The sequence below is a fragment of the Daktulosphaira vitifoliae genome, unplaced genomic scaffold, assembly GCF_025091365.1.
Source record: "Daktulosphaira vitifoliae isolate Bord-2020 unplaced genomic scaffold, ASM2509136v1 Scaffold_2, whole genome shotgun sequence".
Classification (NCBI taxonomy): Eukaryota; Metazoa; Arthropoda; class Insecta; order Hemiptera; family Phylloxeridae; genus Daktulosphaira; species Daktulosphaira vitifoliae.
Window position 1 is genome coordinate 22,058,567 of NW_026099573.1, and position 21,758 is coordinate 22,080,324.

Below are 21,758 nucleotides of genomic sequence, written 5' to 3' on the forward strand. Positions count from 1 at the left end.
CGCAAATGGCTACCATATTGAAAAATATACTATTTTTGTATGATAATTATGGGTTTTGTATTTTATTTTAATAGAAGTTGATGTTGCTTTTGCAATTATCCATCAATTTTTTAAAATTAAACACTATCTACAGATTTGCATCGAAGCGTTTCTTATGATAGTGATTTTAATCACTGTCAGATTAAATCTATACTGGACCCTACTATGCAATGTCTCTACTATGCCGCGACCCCACTGTGCTACCGTTTTTTTTTTAGTTGCATACTTTCTTAATTTATCAATTGATGAAGTTTTTATATAATTATCCTTTTTTTATTATAACTTTATTCATATCAATTTCATTTTTTTAAATGATAACATANTGCAAGTAATTGAGTGGGTTATGATAAAAAAATCACCCTATATAATAACCAAACTTATTTATTTGATAATTATCTAATTAATAAAACCACATTATCAATAACTACGCCTCACTTCTAATCATGTATTTATGATTTTTATAATTTCTGAAATACTGGTCCAAATATTATTTATTAGTAATATTTTAAATTAGATAATTCTGTAATAAATAAACATGTTAATCACTTATGGTGTTATTTGAAAAAATAACGTTGACACCCTTTATAATGTATTAAAGATGAACATAAAAAATATTTTATGTTAATAAATTGAAAAATATATGTAATTAAAAGAAATTAAAATATGTATAGTGTTCTTTAAGTAAGGAAATGGGTTTCTATTGTTTTCATTGTTTGTAACATCTGAAATGTTGCCCTGTTTACTGAACACTATACATATGTCAGTATTGTTTTCATTTTTTAATTAATTGAGTAAAAAGTATCATACTGTATTTGTGTGGTTCATCTACAGTAGTTTAATATAATATAACTAGTCACCTTAGATCTCTGGGATTTGTTAAAAACCTTTTCGTAATGACTTTTAATTTGAGATAAATATCAACCATTATTTTTGAATTATAGAGTAACTTAAGAACTAATTCTATTAAAAGATTTTCTTCGTCATATTATAATTTAAAAATTGTTAAAGATTCTGTCCTGTATATTAACTCATACAACCCCATCAATGAATTCACTATAAATATATAAAGAATTTTACTATGTATATAGTATAAAGAATTTACTAAAAAAAATACATTCTGGAATAGTGGACCATTTAATCAAGAAATTCATTCTTCATTTTATTTATGATTGCAATATTTGTTCATTTGGCGTAAAATTGAATTGTTTGCAAGCCATTTGTTGAAAAAAATTGAATTATCGCATTATAGAAGTTAATAATACACATTTTTCTCCGTCCAATATTGTTTCACTTTTTATTTAATTATCAAAAAATAAATGCTTAAATACTTCATTTTATTTTATTTTCAGAAATGCTCAGTTTGGGATTCAATATGAGTGAGAACTGTCGTGAACGATAATAATATATTTTAATTATAAGTAATTCCTTTCCTGGTTTTATATTTATCGTCTTGTAAAACATCAAATTGTTACACATAACTTGTGTAACTATAATTATTACAAATGTTATATTTTTACTTAAATGTAGGTTTACTGTCTTGCTCTTTTTTACTATATTGATTAATTAGAAATAATACAATGGTGGAGACGGTAATTAAAACTACAGTAATAGTATACTCAAACGAGTTCCTGCAATTATATTAATTTATATAAAAAATTTAGAAAAGTTAAATTTATTTTGTAAAATGGATATGTCCATTAAAAACTTAACCTTAAATTGGTTATTACCATTTATAAACTTATGTTTATGTAAATTCATTAATCAATGATGTATTGTTAATAATATTATCTTAAAATACATGCAATGAAATTTGTTTTTGGTTGTAATAAATTAAAAATATTTGTTATTTTTACTATCAAAAAAATTATGTTTATTAAATTCTCATTTAGTAGCAATAATTGCCTTGTTTTTAATTAAAAATATATATTTTCCCAGTAATATTACTTGAAATTTATTTTTAGGTTGAATATATAAATATTAACCTTATNTAAACATATATATTTTCCCAGTAATATTACTTGAAATTTATTTTTAGGTTGAATATATAAATATTTACCTTATAAATTTTTTTTTGCTATAAAATAATTGATTTTTTTGGAATAAAATGTCTTAATGGAGTTTTAAAGGGTAATAAATATAAAAATTTGACTGTGTATCTATCATGCGTATGTGCATAAAATCTTATTTCAGATGCTTAAGCTGCTAGCTAAATTTAATTTTACTGTGTTAAATCTTTAAAAAAAAAAAAATGAATCCATCGACACCTAACTACCAAATCAATTATGTCTCCCAAACGGTAAAAGATTGATCAGTTAAATTAGATAGTAAAAAGACGTAAAATTTCAGCCTAAAATATTATAAATAAACAGAATGCAGACNAATAAAATGTCTTAATGGAGTTTTAAAGGGTAATAAATATAAAAATTTGACTGTGTATCTATCATGCGTATGTGCATAAAATCGTATTTCAGATGCTTAAGCTGCTAGCTAAATTTAATTTTACTGTGTTAAATCTTTAAAAAAAAAAAAATGAATCCATCGACACCTAACTACCAAATCAATTATGTCTCCCAAACGGTAAAAGATTGATCAGTTAAATTAGATAGTAAAAAGACATAAAATTTCAGCCTAAAATATTATAAATAAACAGAATGCAGATGAAGCTAGCCAAATAAAAACAATGCAGCCAAATATATAAGGAATATGAAAAAACTTTTATAAATTGCACCACTCAATGTACTAAAGTATACAGGGAATGTACAGATTATTCTTACAGCAATCAAAAAACTCACGAGATATTAATCGTAGCTAATGAACCTCATCTTATATTTCCTCGCTTTAATTCCCAACTATTAGGGGTTGGCCACCCTTATCATAAAATTCCACTTGATACGATCTCCCACATCATCCACGCTTATATCAGCCGACCTCATACGCATTTCATAACACTCCTCCATCTCTTTTTTGAGATGGAGGTCAAAAAAAAAAACTGTTCATCAAAGAAAGAATTTTTTTTTAATCCGATAAACATATTGATGTAACTAGGAAGTAAAGGGAGTTGTATACCCCTAGTCACCATAATTGGTATGCGTGACTATAGTTACATGACTATTTGTTAATTTCTGACTAATTAAATAATCTAATAAATACAATGATAATTTTATAGAATATCGAAATTTCCAATTAAAATTTGATTAAACTATTAAGTTAATTTTAATATGCCCAAAACAAATTCGGGTCCAAAAGTTAGTCGTTTTTATGTCTTAATTCCAACCGATGGCATGCAGTCTTTGTATCACCGTGTCCATTCAGCTGAAATAAAAACGTCTGTAGCGAAAAATGATGATGAATGCCAAAAAAAAAATGATGTACATAATAACAATAGTAGCAACACAGAAATTAAAAATAGAAAATTCATTTTACATGAATACATAAATATCAGTAAACCTAAACAGGCTACACAGACAATATTATCCAATAATGAATGGTCTTCTTGTTCATGTACGCTACTCAGCTTTCTTTAACAAACTTATTTCTTGACCAGTAAGACAATGTAATCCCAAATAAAAATTATAATTTGGTTCATAATTTACATTTTATATAAATAAATTATTAAAACCTCTAGTAACATCTACACTTTGAAACAGATTATATACAAATACAAATATGAAATAGTTGATATTTTTATTATTAATTAAGTCTCTGATTCAACCAAGAAATATAAATTAATTAATTAATGTACAGAATTTCTTATATAATTCTTATTTCAAAATTGTGGTTTTAATAATAATACATATATGAAAATGAGTAATTTGAATTATAATTATGATGTAGTCCTTCTATTTGATCTTTTAGCTGAAGAAAATTCATTCAATACTTATGAGAAATCTGAACAAACAATAATACCTGTACTTAATGACACCATGATGGGTACATCCAACACTGAAATTTTCTCTCAATGGCGCCTTACAATACCCTTAGACACAAGTGACAGTAAAAGAACATTGTATACTACCCAAAGTGGTCAAACAACACTAACCCCTAAAGGAGTCAATAAAATTGCTCAAGATTCATTTATAACAACTTTGGGGTTAAACAAGTCAATTGACATTTTTATGAAAAAGGGTACACTTAATGTTCGAAGACCTGATGGCAGCATTAGACATTTAACATCTCTGTCAGATTGCGAAGGCTTTAAATTTGTAAAAGAACAGAGAAAAGAAAGAACATGTGATATTTGTGGTAGAGATGGGTTGGTGGTGAGTATTTTACTCAAGAAAAATAAATTCAGTAAACCAAACAATGAACAGGAATATTTAAAACATAACAAATTACTAAGGCCTCATTCGGCATAAGTAAAATGACTAATTTTGAAAATATACTGTTAAAAAATGACATATTATGATTGCATGAATCAAAACTCTATAAGTATTTTATTACATAGTTAAACATTAACAGATATTATTTATACTTGTCTTAACTATACCACGTCCCCACTCTGTCAGGATCTCACTGTACTGATATTTCAGCTTTGTTAATAACTAACAAAACAAAAACAGTTCTATCTAGAAGATTATCAAAGTTTTGATAGTAAAACTATGATCAATGGTACTTTTATATAAACATTTTTATATAAAATTTCTAATAAAATATGCTTAAAATACGTTTTTTTGTTAAACTGAAACCTGTTGATTGAAGTACTCCTGAGTGGTACTTCAGTTAACAGGTTCTACTGCATTGCAGCCTTGATTACAAAAATAATCAACATCACATTTTTTACAGGTAATACAGGCAATAAATTTTATCACTAATTATATATATATATTTTATATTTGTGCGTTGAGAAGATGTAGATTGTTCCAGGAGTGATTTTGTTCTACTATATAGTAATGAGATATATTTCTGTATACAATGCCACTATATGGNTACTTTTATATAAACATTTTTATATAAAATTTCTAATAAAATATGCTTAAAATACGTTTTTTTGTTAAACTGAAACCTGTACTCCTGAGTGGTACTTCAGTTAACAGGTTCTACTGCATTGCAGCCTTGATTACAAAAATAATCAACATCACATTTTTTTACAGGTAATACAGGCAATAAATTTTATCACTAATTATATATATATTTTTTATATTTGTGCGTTGAGTAAGATGTAGATTGTTCCAGGAGTGATTTTGTTCTACTATATAGTAATGAGATATATTTCTGTATACAATGCCACTATATGAAACGAAATAATCAACTGGGTTATAAACATAAAAATTAATAAACATTAAAATTTTGCAAGTTAAATAAAAATAGAAGTATTTAATAATAATTCATTACAGTCGACGGGATCGAACATAGTGGACACCAGTCGGTGGTGCAACTATGGGAATATTAGGGGGATGCAGTATTTAAAAAATGTATAAAATTATATCTACTGCAGTATAAAAATATTTTTTTAGAGTGGAAGAAAAATTAAATCACAAAAAAATGTATTCTAGATGTGCCGCTGTTACTAATATAACGCCAAAGAAATATATTTTCTTTCTTCCTTAGAAGTTGTAGTCAAAATGTTAAAAGAAGCTCATATCATATAAAATAGCAATATTGTGACGACATAGGTATAAGTTGATATAATGAAAGAGAAGAGTCGTAAAGAGATAAGTTAAATAAAAAACAACGTAATAAAATCTTGGATAATGCTAAGAATATTTAATAAATATTTTATTTTTAATTTATTATGTCTATTGAATATTAATAACAATTTACAAATAATTAAGATTATATGATTGATAAAGATTTAGATTATTACGTAACACCATTGTAAAGGCCCTTTCCATTTAATTCGATTGTGTAAATAATTTTGTTTGATTGTATTTAAATTGAATATAAAATAAAAATGTTATTAAAATAATACATATATTTGAATACACTATTGTATTAATCCGTTTAAATATTAAATCTAACAGAAAATAACAAATTAATAAAAACATTTATCATCACAGTATAACATTTTGTAATTATTTTACTTTAATAATAATTTTATTACTGCTAAGTGAAATTTTACTTTTTACATTACAAAATTAAAAAGAAAACCATTTCTTTTTATTTACACATTTACATTTTAGATGTTGCGTATTGTTCGCTTTTTTTACATTTGGAGTCAAACATTTTTAACGAAAATAAATTAAAAAGTAACTATTATACGTCATTTTTAAAAAAAAATTCTAACTGTGATAATTTTGTACACTAAACCATTGTTAAATTTAATTGTTTATCACAATTACTATACTCAGTCTGTCTTGTCTTATTTACACGTATCAACTAATAGTACATCTAAAGCACAGTTGCCAAATTTTAAGGCACATGGTAAAATTTGATATTTTGTTAAGCATTTCATTTGTAAGTTCTCAATTTATACTTATTCGTATTATACAGAATTTTTTTATTCGAGAGATAAATATTCGAATATTAATATTCGAGGTGCAATAAAATTATTTTATTGTTAGCAAGATTAGCATAAAATTACTTTGAGAAATTCACTACAATAGAAAATTAATTGCCCTAACAAACAAAACGTGTTATTTTTTGTGCAATTTTATANATTCGAATATTAATATTCGAGGTGCAATAAAATTATTTTATTGTTAGCAAGATTAGCATAAAATTACTTTGAGAAATTCACTATAGAAAATTAATTGCCCTAACAAACAAAACGTATTATTTTTTGTGCAATTTTATTAATCATCAAATTTTATTGTTAAATAGAAGTTTGTATCATCATTTGTTTCCATAAGTTGAATCTTAATCATTTTATGATACTTAAAAATCTCACATTTAAGTGATAACTCGCTCATCTTAAACAATAACACAAAAGTTTTAATGCAGCATCATTGACGCATGTACTTTGGTCACCATATAAATTAAGCCTACTTATTGAACCAACCATTTGGAATTTATTTTCTGTATGTCTAATAGTAGCCTCAAATATTGCTTTTCCTGGAGTAGTAGTAATTTGAATAACATAATCTTTAAGCTTATCATTATTTCCCGATTCCTCAGAAGCTGATAACACCTCGAGCACTTTTAGTTTTGCGCACAATGGATAATCACTTAATTTGGTATTAATATAACTCAGAATAGTGTCTACAGCTTTAAGTACGATTGAATCCTTTACCCGAAGAGAAGTTACCTTGTTGTGACATGCACAATAGTGTTTCGGTATACCGGACGATTCGCAAGTCCTGTTATCAGAAACTTTTAAGAATAGACTACTGCTCATTATATCAGAATTTTGGCGTTCTTCCACCGATTCGTCTTTAAGTCCATCTAAATTGATAAACTCTAGGAGAGTTTTGTGTAAATCATACGGCGTGGTTAATTTAATGGTGTTATGTTGAAGGTTTTCCATGGCTTTTGGGTATTCTTCACGGAACCATTTTGGTATAATGAAATTTAACATGGGTAATCTATCCTCTAAGTAGCCCTGGTAAGTTTCCCGGAATGATCCCCATCTTAGACCATGGTCGCTCATCAATATGACTACCATTCGATTCAAGTAACCCGATTGGTTCATCGAATCGAAAAAATTTTTTAGCAGTTGATCACCATATTTTGGCAAATTCAAGTAGTCATGCGTCAGACTGGTAGACCAAAAAAAGCCCATGGAGAGCTTGTCTGCAGTCGATTGTACATACTTACGCACGTAGTCTAATAAAAACGCTATGCTCAAACGTGACCCAGTACATAAAAATGTATTTAAAGGAAAATTGTGTCCAATATCTTTTTCAGAAGCTATCATTAGGGGTCGAATATATCTATCAGTAGGTTGTCGACGAAAACCATATTTAAGATAATTAAATGCTCCAATAAATGGTGAATCCTCTCCAAACGCTGTTTCAAAGCCTGCACGACTGAATTCGTTCCAAATAAAATTACATTTGTCAAAGAAATCAGTTTGGTTTAAATGGCATTTTTTTGTTAGTTCTTCAACTGAAAAACCACTAAGTACAGGTACTAAATTCAGAAATGTGTTATCTTCAACTTTGTTATACCCCAACATTTCTACGGTGTCTAATTCAGATAAAAAAGTGGCAGTTTTTGGCATTTGGCGGTGAAAATTCAATCTGGAAACTGCATCGAGACCCAAAATGAGTACACTGATTGACTTTTTATACTTAGTTGTTTTAGTAATCACATAATTATTTTGAGATGACTTCGGTGTGAAAAATCCATGATAATCGGTATACACTGTAACTGAGTTACGAGTGCACCATGTTTTTACAAATTCATCTTGTATAATGATACTATCAACCAATTTTATTTTTGGACCAATTCTATAAAAAAAAAAAATGATATTAAGTTAATAAGTAAAAAAATTATTTTACATTGAGTGCTACAATATCCAGTGCCGGTATTAATTGGTATTAAAGAGACGAAATAAGGTATTTGAATATTCTTTTTTGTAATCAAAATGTGATATTTTGACACATAGTCGAGTCCAGGAGGAGCGGATATTCATGCGGACATACTTTAAAAATAGCACTAAACTAAATAAAACTAATACTTTTACAGTATCGTTTCAAGGTTGAAAAATGACGGCTTACTTTACTTTATTGTCAAAATTTTTATCACTGTCATCATTTGTAAGCGGAAATCTGCTTATTGAAGAATAGTAACAATTGAATGTTGGATCACTTTTGGTGATATTTAACGTCTTTAATAGAGTGTAATTTAACGATATTGTAGTTAGATTTGAAGTAATCAACTGAAAACCACTTAATTCTTGTGATTTAAAATCACATTTTACATCGATATTATCATCCGTTTTCAAAAATCGATCTACTAATGGACCTGTCACAAACATTTCAGGTATTCGGCATCCTGAAGTTTTGATTACGTAACCTTCATTTTCTAAGAAAAAAAAACAAGTAATAATAAATAATATTTTTCAACTATCTAGTATTGTCTATATAAAGAAAATAGAAAACTTAGTAATTATGTATTATCAATAAAACTGTTTTAGAATTGTTACCGAGTTAATAATGGAGGATTTAATGTTTTCTAAATTGTACCATAGGTTTAAAAGCTTATAATTATGTTTTGATTATATTTACCAATATTTTGGTTTAGTATGACCAAGAAATCCCCTCTCATGTAGTCTCAAACTCTTTTGTTTATCACTCAGTATACATTTTTACGCTATAATGCCATGAATGCATATAGAGGGTATTCAAAAAATAAGGAAACAGGTCATTTTTAACATACAATGAGAACTATAGAATCCCGTTTCCTTACTTACTGAACACCCTGTATGTGTAATTAGTGGGTATATGTCTTATTTGGTTAGTATACTAAAACTATATTTTATTTTTAATACTATTTACGTAGTGAAGTTTTATGAGTTATACTTAAATAATTTATTATTGAAATAGTAAAATTTGACAACAGATAAACGTTATGACATTAAATGTAATACATTATAAATGGTATGTAAAACAACTTACTTAATTTTACTAACTTATTTTGTTCAAGCTGTACAATATTTTCGTTCAAACTTAATATAGAATAGTAACCAAACACCAACGATATAAACGTAAGCAAAAAGATCCAAAAAAAAATTGACTTTGGAAGTAAAAAAAGTTTAGACTTTTCTATCATTGACCTAAAAAAAAATGTTTATATTAGGACATTGGATATTATACAATTATATATATATAAACGGGGAATGCTTTATTTTATGCAAATTTTTAAACAAGTCACTATAAAAAGTGTCAATAACTTAATGGAACGATACCTAACATTATCTCGACTATTCATACCAATTCAGCTGTCGTCCTAAAAATGGCATGGCTATTTAGTGTTTTTTACGTATTTATATATTGTTTAAGTATTATGTGAAATTTATGAAATTTTATTTTAATAACTATTATTATGGTTTCCGCAATATAATTTCATATATCTTATTACGACTTTACGATTATACTCTAAACGAGCAATATTCTTATTATTTTTATTTTTTATTTTGTACAGCCCATTATACTTTTCTAGAAATTGATAAAAATAAAAAGTTATATTAATATGTGTAAAGCTAAAGTAACTATTTTTACGTAGTAAGCAATCCATCTGTAGAAATATCGCTATATTTGTGAAATTTTTTTATACGATTACTTTTATACTTCATTGCGGCACATTTTTTTACGTGACTAATATGGATTTTAAACAAAAAATTTAACATTTTCGCCGAAAATTACCTTATTTACGACTTTAGAGGCGTATTACTCATAAAAGATTAGCCGTTGGAAAGTCTTTTCTTTTTTACTACAGAGTACATAAAAAATCTATAATTTGATTTGGTTTTGAGTTATTAAGATGTTCGTTTCTTTGTAATACACTTAAAAATCGGTAATTTTCACCGAAAATCGTATCATTTTTAGTTTCTATGTCCAATATCTCCTTTGAATCGAGTCCATAGAATTGTGTCCAGTGACGCAAAAACCGGTATTAACTTCGATGAAGAGCTAATATAATATTAAAAAAAATGTCCGAATTTTCACTAGATCTCTTTAAAACTTAAATTTATATGTACTTTTAAAATATCAATTATTAAAATGCATCAAGTCCGAATATTTTGCAAGCTATTGACATACTAAAATGTTATGTTCCTAGTAAATAAAACATTTATTTATTTGATATTAAAGAATATTAATATTACAGCATTACTATCTGGTACATAATTGAACTGTTTTAATATTAAATATAGTTTTGAAGAAATTCTAAAAATGTAGCTACATATAATAACAAATATCAAAGGGCTCAATTACTTATTAACCTATCAAATTATATAGTTGAGGTAGTCTATTCAACGTATTATAATTAAAAATTAAAAAAAATATACAAAATTAACATCCCTTAATATAGTACGTACTATTATTTAAGTTATATTTGTTCAGAAATCTTAACTGGTCAGTTATTTATAAAAATATTTTTGAAAACTTTTACGCATTATATATTTAATTTTTTGTATATTATCTTCTTTCAGTCGTATAATTACGTGAAAAATATTTTACATTTTTTCAATAATATTATTTGATATTACAATAAAAACTTAAAAAACTAACACTGAGAATAAAAAATCCTAAGTATCACTCTACATTCTAAAATCCCAAGTGTGCCACTACCTATCAATAATGTATCTGATAAAATTGTATAAAACATAGACAGTTTTACATGGCTTTACTAAATGTACATAATCAATAAATAACAGATTATACAAAAATATGTTTGTAAAAAAAAAAAACGTATTTAAAATATAAGTAAACAATCTCAAATTTTTAAAACGTCCTATAAGATCAATGTAATTTTAAACAACAAATTTTAACAACACTGAAAAATACGGTTTACAAGTACTGAACACGGTACAAGAATTGACGTTTAAAATCTATGTTTCAAATCCCGTTTGAACATTGCTCTTCATAGATCAACAAAGGTTAAGAAAATTAATTTCATTCGCCAATATCCGTTCTAAAGCGACCAGAGCACGTGATTGTTGTCTACAGGTTGTCAGAGTGCAATATACAAATATAAGTGTCTTACTAGGTCAGTATCTTTTTAAACTAATGTAACTAACATATATCAAAATGTATAAAACTTGTTTTACCTAAGTTATTAATTTTGGCACTGATAAAAAAGCTTGAGTCAATCGAACGAGCGTGTAATTCTTGGTAACTGCCAACGCCAATGTTGTTTAGAATAGAACTGCATTTTATTTGCTGGCAGTAACCCTAAATTTCCGGGTGCAGCATCGTCGCATCTGCGCCCTTCAGACGCCGGCTTTGCACGTTACCATGACTACCACGGTAACTCGGGACAGTGAAAAGCAAAATCATGACTGCCGAATTTAATTTAGATGCGAAAAACGAACAATCAATAAAAATTTCAATTATATAGCACCAGTTTTATAACACGTGAAGACTACGACAATATTAATGAAGTTAATCTCCTTTAAATCCTAACAAAAATACATACGTTTTCTAAATAAATTATACAAACACATATAGTAAATTATACAGTTATTGACTCATTTTAAACTACTTTCTCTTTATAAGATGCTGAGTTAGTTTTGAAATGCTTTTTATTTTTTAATAATTAATCAGACTATGTGATTTAGAATTTTGCTCAAATTAAAATATTGATTTAATACTGACAAATACTATTTGTAACTTAAAAATAAAGGTGCCAATATATGTATACTTTACTCTATAATATAAATTGGAAATTTATCTATTTTTTTTTTTATAAAATATATTTTTTAGTACAAACAAGTTTTAAAATATGACAAGTCCGTGAATGTTTAATTTTTACTTATGATAACTGAATATTTTTATTGATATTTTTTGAATTAATGATATAATTAAATTAAACGAAAGCAATAATTTTTGGATTTACTTTAAATCAAAAATACAAATATAATAAATAAATAAAAATGATATAATAAAAAAAGTACAATGATACAAAAATATAGTCATGGGGAAAAAAATATATTTTTTTTTATTGAAATAGAGGCTGCAGCAATAAAGACAATTGGCTGTGATTACATGCATTTCCAGTGTATATCACAATGAACTAGCTATTTAAACAATTAGATTAGGTTAACAATGAGAGTGAATAAAAGTTGGTCACTAGCACACAAGTTATACAGATGTTATATTAAGTCAAATAGTTCGGAAGCCTTGAGGAATTTTGTCATCTTTCTTACAGAATTAAGGTCTTGTTTCAGAGATTGGCAGAGGTGATGAGGTATCCCATGTGCCTCTCTTTAATGTTCGTACTTTTGAAAATTTGTGAGAATATGTTTGACAGAGTTAGAAACTCCGCAAATCTTGCGAAAAAATATTGATTAATAGTAACATAGTGAAATTAAAATTTAATTATTAATATATTATAGCAACATTTTTTAGAGTCGTAATTAACGTACAATTATTATAATAAGTTAGTTATATGGCTATTTTTCAAAAGATGTAATACCAATTTCATAATTTTTTTTAAAGAGCTCAGTGTTGTGTTATATAAATCAAAATTTCAAAATTCCATAAAAAAAAGCCTTTCCAGTAAAACTTGCTCATAGTTTTTGATACACGAAGAAAACATCTTTTTCTATATAATAATATAGGCACAAATAAGGTACTTTAACTAACTAAAACAACTAAAAGTATCAATAGCACAATTATGATTATATCGAAATATTATTGAAGCTGGGGAAATTAATTTTGCACCTCCCAAAATTCTATCATTATTGGCGCCTATTTTTTTCTATATACGAATTACAAAAATCTAATAAACAATTTTTCATAACTTATTAGTTCTTGAATAAAAGCCAGATAATTATATTATAAATTATCAACACTAAGCCAAGAAGTCAAAGTAATAATTTTTAAAGAGGCAATTGCAATAATGAAAAAACAAATTTAATGATTATGAATGGATTAAATACATTCAATGAATTATTGATTGTAATTTAAAGATAGAAATAATTATTTATTTTTGTGGTCGCACAATCACGTGTAGTTTAAATTTACACTTTTATTCGCATTTAAACATTTTCAATCATTATTAATTATGTGTTAAAGTTTAACTTCAAAAAATTATATTAATCCTTATCTTTGAAACTAGCATTTTAAAAAATATCTAAATATTTGTTTACATAAATTATATTAAACTAAATGGACATTCAGTTACTATTGGTAACACAGAGATAATCGATCTAACTGTTTCTATGTTCTTTGTTTACTTTATATTTTTATTTTTATTAATTAATAAAATGGTAAATTTCTGTTAAAATTCATAAATCACTAGGTTAATTTTTAATATTATTCCTAAAAAATGTAAATTAAAGAATAAAAAAAGTTGAACATTTTTTTAGTCAAAAATGGCGACAAAAAGTAATTTGACACCAAGTGAGTTATCAGCCCGAAAGCGTATAATTATGGATAGAATAAAGCATAAATATACCAAAAAATCAAAAATCTCCAACACAGATTTTACGGAAACTTTAAATAAAATGGTAATTAATTATAATTTTTAGATAGAAGCATTAGTTATAAAAGTATGGGAAAATAGGACGCACTTCAGAAAAAATTTATGTTTATTTATTTAATTGCATATCACTTGGCAATTGTCATGAACCTTGCAGGTTATAAGCTAAAGTTGGTTTTAAAAAATAAATTTTTATGAAAAAAATTAAAAAAAACGCATCTTTACACAATGCACTGAGTAATAAATTTTTAAAAAAAATTTTTGATTTCGAATATTTATATTTCATATCAAATATAAATAAATAGATCAAATAAATCTGTTGAATAACTAAAAACTTTAAATATAAAGTGGTCTAGTTTATTTAATTAGCTTTTTTGTGTTAAAAAATTACATAGTCNCCAACTCTGGAGCACTTATTGTAGGATTTTTTCGAATTTCGTTCGCAATTTCACGTTTTTCTCTTTCAGAAAATATTTTAGGACGTCCCGTTCGCTGTTTATTATTAATATGACCAGTTTCTTCATAACGTTTTATTATCCAACGTACTGTAGAAAAGTTTATTTTTACTAAATTTCCAATTTCTCGGTAGCTCCATCCTTGAGATCTTAAAAAAATAATACGATCTCGCAAAATAACGGAGATTTCTGATTTTTTAGTAGACATTTCGATAACGACGCTTTTTGTCGAATGCCTGTAAATTAATTGACTGAGAGACATCAAAGTAGTCGTAGAACAGAAAAACCCAGCTATAAATAGACCATGGACATGTAGAGACCCGTTTGAATTACGATTTAACCGGTGTGTCAATAATTTATTGATTAGTTATTTAAGATTATTATTATTATTACTAAAATGTCTCGGCTAAAATTTATTTTTTTTAGCATAGAAATAATTAACATATCAATTATTATTATAATGTATAACAACCATTAAATAAAAATGATTCCTTCGACTGGAAATTCGAAAAATACACAATGTGTCAATACTTTTTTTACCCACTGTATATATAATTAATTATGACGTTTTTAATATAGAGTAATTTAAAAAATTGGAATTTTGCACATAACTCGCTAAATTTACTCTTTTATTTTTGTAATAAAACAATAATAATATTAGTATCAAAGTTTTAACCCATGAGTAACTGTAATCAATAACAGTTTTTTTATTTTACTTAATCCTTAACACTACTCATTGAAGATATTGAGTTAAGTATCTTCCTTCGTGTTCTTCCGTGAAATAATTCATTTTAAAGATAATTTGAACATTTATTTTACTTAAATTTGGATCTACATATAACTTCAATTGCCTATTTCAGAGAACACTATATATTCTAAGATAATGTAACTTCAAACCTACTTATAAAAAGTTACTCATAAGTTATAAGGTATTGCTATTGACCAATAAATAATTGAAACCCAACACAAATACATTCTTTAGACTAAATAATTTTAAAAGGTTTTAAATTAAAAAAAAAAAAAAAGTTAAATTTTTATTTGTATACTTGGAAGAAAGGTTCATTTACTGAAATAAACTCAAAATCTTGATCTTAATACAGTTAAACACGAACTAACAAGGTACACACTTATAAAAATAAATTATCATATTTAGTACCTTTAAATTATTTTGAATTCTTATTTTATAATTTAGTGTTTTCATAATTTGATTCAATGCTCATTATTAATGACTCATTACTATTAATTCAACTGCAATTATTTAATAAAATAATAATAATAATAATATGGGATTGATAAAAGATTATTTTAAAATATCCGGAAATACACCACATTTTAATGAACTATTAAATAAAAGTAGTAAAATAGGTGAAAGAACAAATGAACAATTTTTTAAAAATAAAGCATCTATACCATCAGGTTCAGGACTACCATTTAATGAATTTAATTCATTAAATATATCAGATAAACTAATTTCAATTTTATTTAGGCTAGACAATAGATAGGGACAGTTTGAAGTGATAGGAGTAAGATTATTTTGAGACGTATATACACTGGAAAAGTATTTACCAAATAAATTAATGATATCTTGACCATTATTAGCAAATATATTATCTAAACACATAAAATTAGATAAATCATGATTTAGTTTTTTCTGTTTAAAAAACTTCCAAAATTATTTTTGTTTGATTTGTTTTGATAGAATTTCGAGAATTATTTATGAAGTTTAAGAAATCTCTTTCTCTTGCTTTTTTACATTTAGAACGCAATTTTGAAAAGATAGTAAAATTAGTAGGTAATTTTGAGTTTTTATAAATGTTATGTTTTATAAATGGCATGTTTTTTATCTTTAATTAATTTTTTTAATTTTTACTAAACCAATACGGGTAACGTGATTTGAAAATAAATGACTTTGGTATATTTAATTCAATAACGTAATATAAAATTGAGTAGAAGTTAGAAAAATTTATATTAATATCGTTATGATTTAATAACAATTTCCAGTTAAGAGAGCCTAAATAATTCATAATAGAATAATAATTACCTTTTTCCCATAAATAAATAGGTTCTTTAAAATTCAAGTAATGCAATTGATTACAGGCGTAGTAAATATTTAGAGGTGGATGAAGTTTATCGATTATTGCTACTGGGTTTAGGTTTTTTTCGATTGCAATGTTTTGATAGTTTGGAATTACTTTATCTAAAGTAATACCATTAATATTAATAATATTGTTAACTTGTAGTAGGTTTAAGTTAAAAATTTGTTCATTAAAAAAATTTTCAGAATCACAGAACGTGGCAGAAGGCAGATTATAATCTCCTAATAATATTATATTGCAATTAGTGTTTTCTAAAAGTAATTTTTTTACAGTAGAAAAGTGGTTTAAAAATAATTGCTCATTAGAACGTACAGACATATATACCGCACTAATAATAATACATTATTTACCTAAATTTATTAAAACAAAAACTTGTTCTAAATTATTAATAGAAATATAAAGTATCCTAGAAAATAGTTTTTTATTAAATGTCCAAATCTGTTCTGATTTTTTATGTTATATCACTTAAATAATTTTTATTGTATAGAAAGAAGCAAAAGAAACACGAGAAAAACGTGAGGAATTCCGTTCAAAATTAGTAACCGCTTATGGGGAGCATTTAAAATCAGAAGAATTCAAAGACATGGGTGTAGATACCGAGAAATATTTGAAATACTACTTTTTTATAAGACAAGGAGCTGAAGCGGATACTAGATATTTAGCTCCAATAGATCCTAAAATGGTGACTGGTATTCTTAGCAGACTGTCAAAAGAATTCCAAAACTCTCCTTTTTTATCTGACTTTAAAGAAGAAATACTTAATGTAAGTATTTAACTGCCATTAATATAAGTCATTTAAGTCTAGATTATTAAAATTATTATTATTATTTTTTTAAATAAATAAACAAATTTTTCTTAGAAACTATAAATAAAATGTTGATTCATAAGTCCATTTGAAAAAGAAATACTTAGTTTGAATAACAAATAATTAAAAAAAATGTCAATCACTTAATTAAAAAACAACAGTATTAAAATTGTTATTTTGAAAGCAAACTAATAACTATTTTTAATTACTATTAATTTATTGCGTCAAAGCTAAAGTGATTAAAAGAGAATATTGATAAAAATAGTCTTTAACCTTTCTTAAAAAAAATTTAAAAATAAATATCATTAAAAAATAAGTTGCACTTAATCACTTTATTAAGATTACTTTTTGATAACGCATCTTGGTCTGAGTCCTTATCTTAGCTACCAACCTTTTTAAGCATTATTTTTATTAACGTAAATTAAAATATTTCAAAAAAATAGCAAAAAATAAATTTAAATCAAAATCAAAATGCTCTAAACAATTATTTAAAGACTTTATAAATACAGGATTATAACGAGCTAAAAATTGAAAATAATTTTATGATCAAATTGGAATTATTTAGCCTTTGTATAGGTTACTGAAAAGTAGCACCTAATACAAGTTAGTTTTATAAAAATAAAATTATCTTTTAAGATTACATTATAAAATAAATTAGATAATCACATTCCTTCTTTCGTATTTTAAAAGATTTATTAGTTTCACACTTCTTTAATTAATATTATGAAATAACGATCGAACTTAATGATTATGAATTTTAAAAAATAAATTAATACTCCTTTGAAAAGAGCTTAATATATTAGTATTTTTTTCGCCTATAAGTAAAGAAAACTGAAGGGATACTGTGAATGAATCATTTCTGTAACACAAACATGTTTATATTAATAGCTGTAATGTGTTGGGTTAGGAATGCTATTTGAAATCAATGAAAGAAGCCATAGTTACTTATGCATTAAAAGATATCTATTCTATGCGAAACGATTTACCTAAGTTGGATACACCATTACGAAAAGAGTTGAGGCAATATAGTTCTCAATGGAAAAAGTCAATGATAAAAGCGTCCACATTTCTTCGGGAAAATTTACACCAAGCAAATCCATTGGTTACTGAAATGATCAAACTATGGCATAAAGAATTCGAGTATTGAACATTTAACACAGTGTATTTTGATATAACAAAGTTATTTTTTCTAAACTATATTTTCCTTAGACCAACAAAAATATTAGACTATATGAGTATGACTACTAGAGACAAGTACACATTGCCTGAATATGTAAGCACTGTACGTCAATGTATTATCGAAGCAAGTGGTACTATGCGTGATAGATGGTTCCAATCTGTAGAACAGCTTTTTAAAAACGTAAATTTGAATGAATTAAGTAATTATTAATCCACTTTTGATAAAAACCATCAAATTCCACCATAAACCAGAAATTATTTTTAAGAAATAATTGTATAATTAAATCAATAATTTGCTAACTTTTCAATAACTATAAAAATTATTGTTGAATTAATAATTATTTCCTGTTTTTTTAATATTTAGCCTAAATTCTATCGCTGTATTCCAAAAAAAGACAATGTCAAAAAACAAGTTTCTTTTTACAACTGTGTTGCATATGTAATGAAAGTAAAATACCAAGACTATGTTTATAAAGAAATGAAGCAATTTACTGATTTCATGTGCAACCCCAAAGTATAAAATACTTTATATGAAAATTAATATATTCTATTGAATTCAAATAAACCCTTGACATTCTATATTGGTAAGTATTAATTTTTGTTTCTAGACTAATCCTGGATTTGTTACCTATCTTATGTACAGAAATAAAACACTGCAGTTTTTACCAAGTTATAAGAAAATTAAAGAACTCAATATGTCTGTTTACGATCAAATAAAGGAAATGGTTATGAACCTAGAAAGAATTGAACATCGAATTAACAATGAATATAATCATACAACTAAAATTTTAAATGTAAAATATCAAAAAGTGTATTAAAAAACAATGCAGCATTTATGAAAAATACTAGCCCAAATTTTTTTCTATAGGTAATAATATTTTCATAAAAATATACTAAATATAATATAATTTCTTTTAATTAACAAGGATAAATATCAAGTTTTACTGTAAAAAATAACTATTGTAAGGGTAGTTTCTAGCTGAAACTTATGAAACTTAAATATAAACCAATAATTTTATTTATACTATAAGAATGTAAAAAATAAAATGTTGACTAATCTGTGCTACCTAGTTTTATAAAATTACTCTTTTTTTTATGTATGTATTTAAAGATTTACACAATAGAAGAGGTACGACGTTCTATTTTTATTATAATGCATAAATAAGATTACTAATAAGTCGCGTATTCTCCTTTCCTATACCTAAAAGTTAAAGTATTATTTAAAGAAAAAATTTGGGTTAGTATTTTAACAAATCAGACAGTATATCTAATATTGTATAATAATGATAATCTGTTTAGCATCAATCTAAATAGTAACGATATAATTTTTTTTCTATACTTAGAATGAAAACTTAACCTCTAAAACCTCTAAATAGCAGTTGACACATTTATTATTTAGGTTGGTGTAAACATGGAATTTGTTTACGAACAAAAGCAAAAACTCGGATCAGTTTTAGACGATTATTGGGTTTTGCCTGAATTAGCCATTCATGATCTTGACAATTATTTATATTTAGTAAACGGAAGAGCCCAATTTGAAATAGATAAATTTTTGTCAACAAATCACACCCTCGAAGAGTATAAAGTTTACGTAGCAAAGTACCATGAAATTGCGTTAAATATACCAGTAGATATCAGTCCAGAAACAGTAGTTGGTATTTTTGAAATTAGAAGAGGTGAAACAATTAGAACTTTGTGTAAACAAGCGGAAAAATTTAAAAATACCATAATAGATAAAATGACAGCATCTTATTTGGCATTAGGAAAAAAGTATAATTACTACCACGGGATGGAGAACTTTGATATTTAAATTTAAATGTATATGTACTTTATATTTTTAGATTAAACGAAGAATACAGTCATTTACAAAATGTTGCCCTAACTCCTCCAGTAAATACTAAAAGTTTAGTTAATTTAAAAAAGTACATAGTTGATATTCAAAATGATGTCATTCCTGAAATGGAAGAAAGGGTTAAAGTAGTTTTATCTTACGAGCTATTTCTATCTGACTATACACTTTTAACTGGCGTGGAATTAAAGCAAAATGGCAAGACTTTTCAGTGGGTTGAGCTGATAAATCATGTATTTACAGAAAATGCAAGAATGGTCGAAGAAAAAACAAAAGAGCTCCAAGATTACTTGTTAAGCCGTATCAACAAATTTAAAATCGAGTTAGAAAACTATCAAGATCAAGTTGCAGAATTCAAACAATTCGGAAATATTGAAATGCTACCGATATATTTGGACAAAGCCAGAAGTTTAGATACCAAAATGAATAACGCTTTAGATATCATAGATGGATTTAACGAGGAAGAAAAACATTTTGGATGGAAAGAAAGTACATATCCACTAAGAAAAATAGTTAAGTTTTTTTAATAGTACAATACGTAATAATAGTTCTATGCGATGAAAAATTGTTCATTTTTTGATTCTCATAACACATAAGTATTATTAAAAATTTAGACTCTATAATAGTTTATATTGAATAGGTCGCAGATACTCTGGCGCCATACAAAAAGTTGTATGATAACTGTTCAGAATTTATGGTAAACTATGATAAGTGGATGAATGCTAAAATTGGAACGTATGATCCTGAATTAATTGAACAAGATACAACGTTATACTTCAGAAATATAGTTAAATTAGAGCGTATATTTTCTGATAATCCAGCGCCTTTAGCAATTGCGGTCGCGGTAAGAAAAGAAGACACATAACTACTCTTAATACAATAGAAGCGTAATACCCCTATTGTATTATAAAAAATATAATTTTTTATATTATGGTATAATTCTGTTCAGTTTAGTTTCCTCTATATAATAATGAAAGTTCTATCTATGAGAAGTGATAAGAATATTATTAAAAATATAAAATAATAGTATTACACAATGTAATTCTTATGGGAGATCAAAATTATGAAGTTAATCATCTCAAAATGTAATTTTACGAGTTGTGCCATTCTTGTAATGATAGTACGATAGTGTTTTTTTTTTATCATAACCAACTTAATTATTCACAGAATAAAAATAATTTTGAGATACATATTTTTCTTAAATTATAAGCTTTTTAATCCTTTTTATGTGTTATTCCTTGTGTCATGTTACGATGTCAACTTTGTTTTAACTTTGATGCAAACAAAGCTCTCACCGGACCAATTTTATT

The 21,758-nt window shown here is 25.7% G+C and overlaps 3 protein-coding genes across 8 annotated transcripts in view; 2 read left to right on the forward strand and 1 right to left on the reverse strand.

Moving 5' to 3' along the window:
* LOC126897545 (alpha-tocopherol transfer protein-like) overlaps positions 1-1,565 on the forward strand; it is a 22,426-nt gene extending 20,861 nt beyond the window's left edge. For both annotated transcript variants that reach the window (XM_050671234.1, XM_050671233.1), the window contains one exon: positions 1,389-1,565. In XM_050671234.1, coding sequence (XP_050527191.1) covers positions 1,389-1,438 — 50 coding nt within the window. In that variant the 3' untranslated portion in view covers positions 1,439-1,565. The remainder of the gene's footprint in view (positions 1-1,388) is intronic.
* Positions 1,566-6,729: 5,164 nt separating this feature from the next.
* Positions 6,730-21,758, reverse strand: part of LOC126900001 (uncharacterized) — a 45,541-nt gene continuing 30,512 nt past the window's right edge. For 3 of the 5 annotated variants that reach the window (XM_050675334.1, XM_050675335.1, XM_050675336.1), the window contains exons 2-4: positions 9,537-9,694; positions 8,637-8,943; positions 6,730-8,366 (exon numbers count right to left, since the gene is read on the reverse strand). In XM_050675334.1, coding sequence (XP_050531291.1) covers positions 6,884-8,366; positions 8,637-8,943; positions 9,537-9,694 — 1,948 coding nt within the window. In that variant the 3' untranslated portion in view covers positions 6,730-6,883. Of the gene's footprint in view, positions 8,367-8,636; positions 8,944-9,536; positions 9,695-9,831; positions 9,850-11,689; positions 12,041-21,758 lie in introns of those variants that run through there. The other 2 variants (XM_050675338.1, XM_050675337.1) reach the window with 2 other exon arrangements.
* Positions 13,638-21,758, forward strand: part of LOC126900003 (dynein axonemal heavy chain 7) — a 37,540-nt gene continuing 29,419 nt past the window's right edge. The window contains exons 1-9 of the mRNA XM_050675339.1: positions 13,638-14,092; positions 17,103-17,378; positions 18,328-18,560; positions 18,630-18,780; positions 18,964-19,113; positions 19,208-19,393; positions 19,999-20,369; positions 20,441-20,960; positions 21,089-21,292. Of these exons, the coding sequence (XP_050531296.1) occupies positions 13,958-14,092; positions 17,103-17,378; positions 18,328-18,560; positions 18,630-18,780; positions 18,964-19,113; positions 19,208-19,393; positions 19,999-20,369; positions 20,441-20,960; positions 21,089-21,292 (2,226 nt within the window). The 5' untranslated portion in view covers positions 13,638-13,957. The remainder of the gene's footprint in view (positions 14,093-17,102; positions 17,379-18,327; positions 18,561-18,629; positions 18,781-18,963; positions 19,114-19,207; positions 19,394-19,998; positions 20,370-20,440; positions 20,961-21,088; positions 21,293-21,758) is intronic.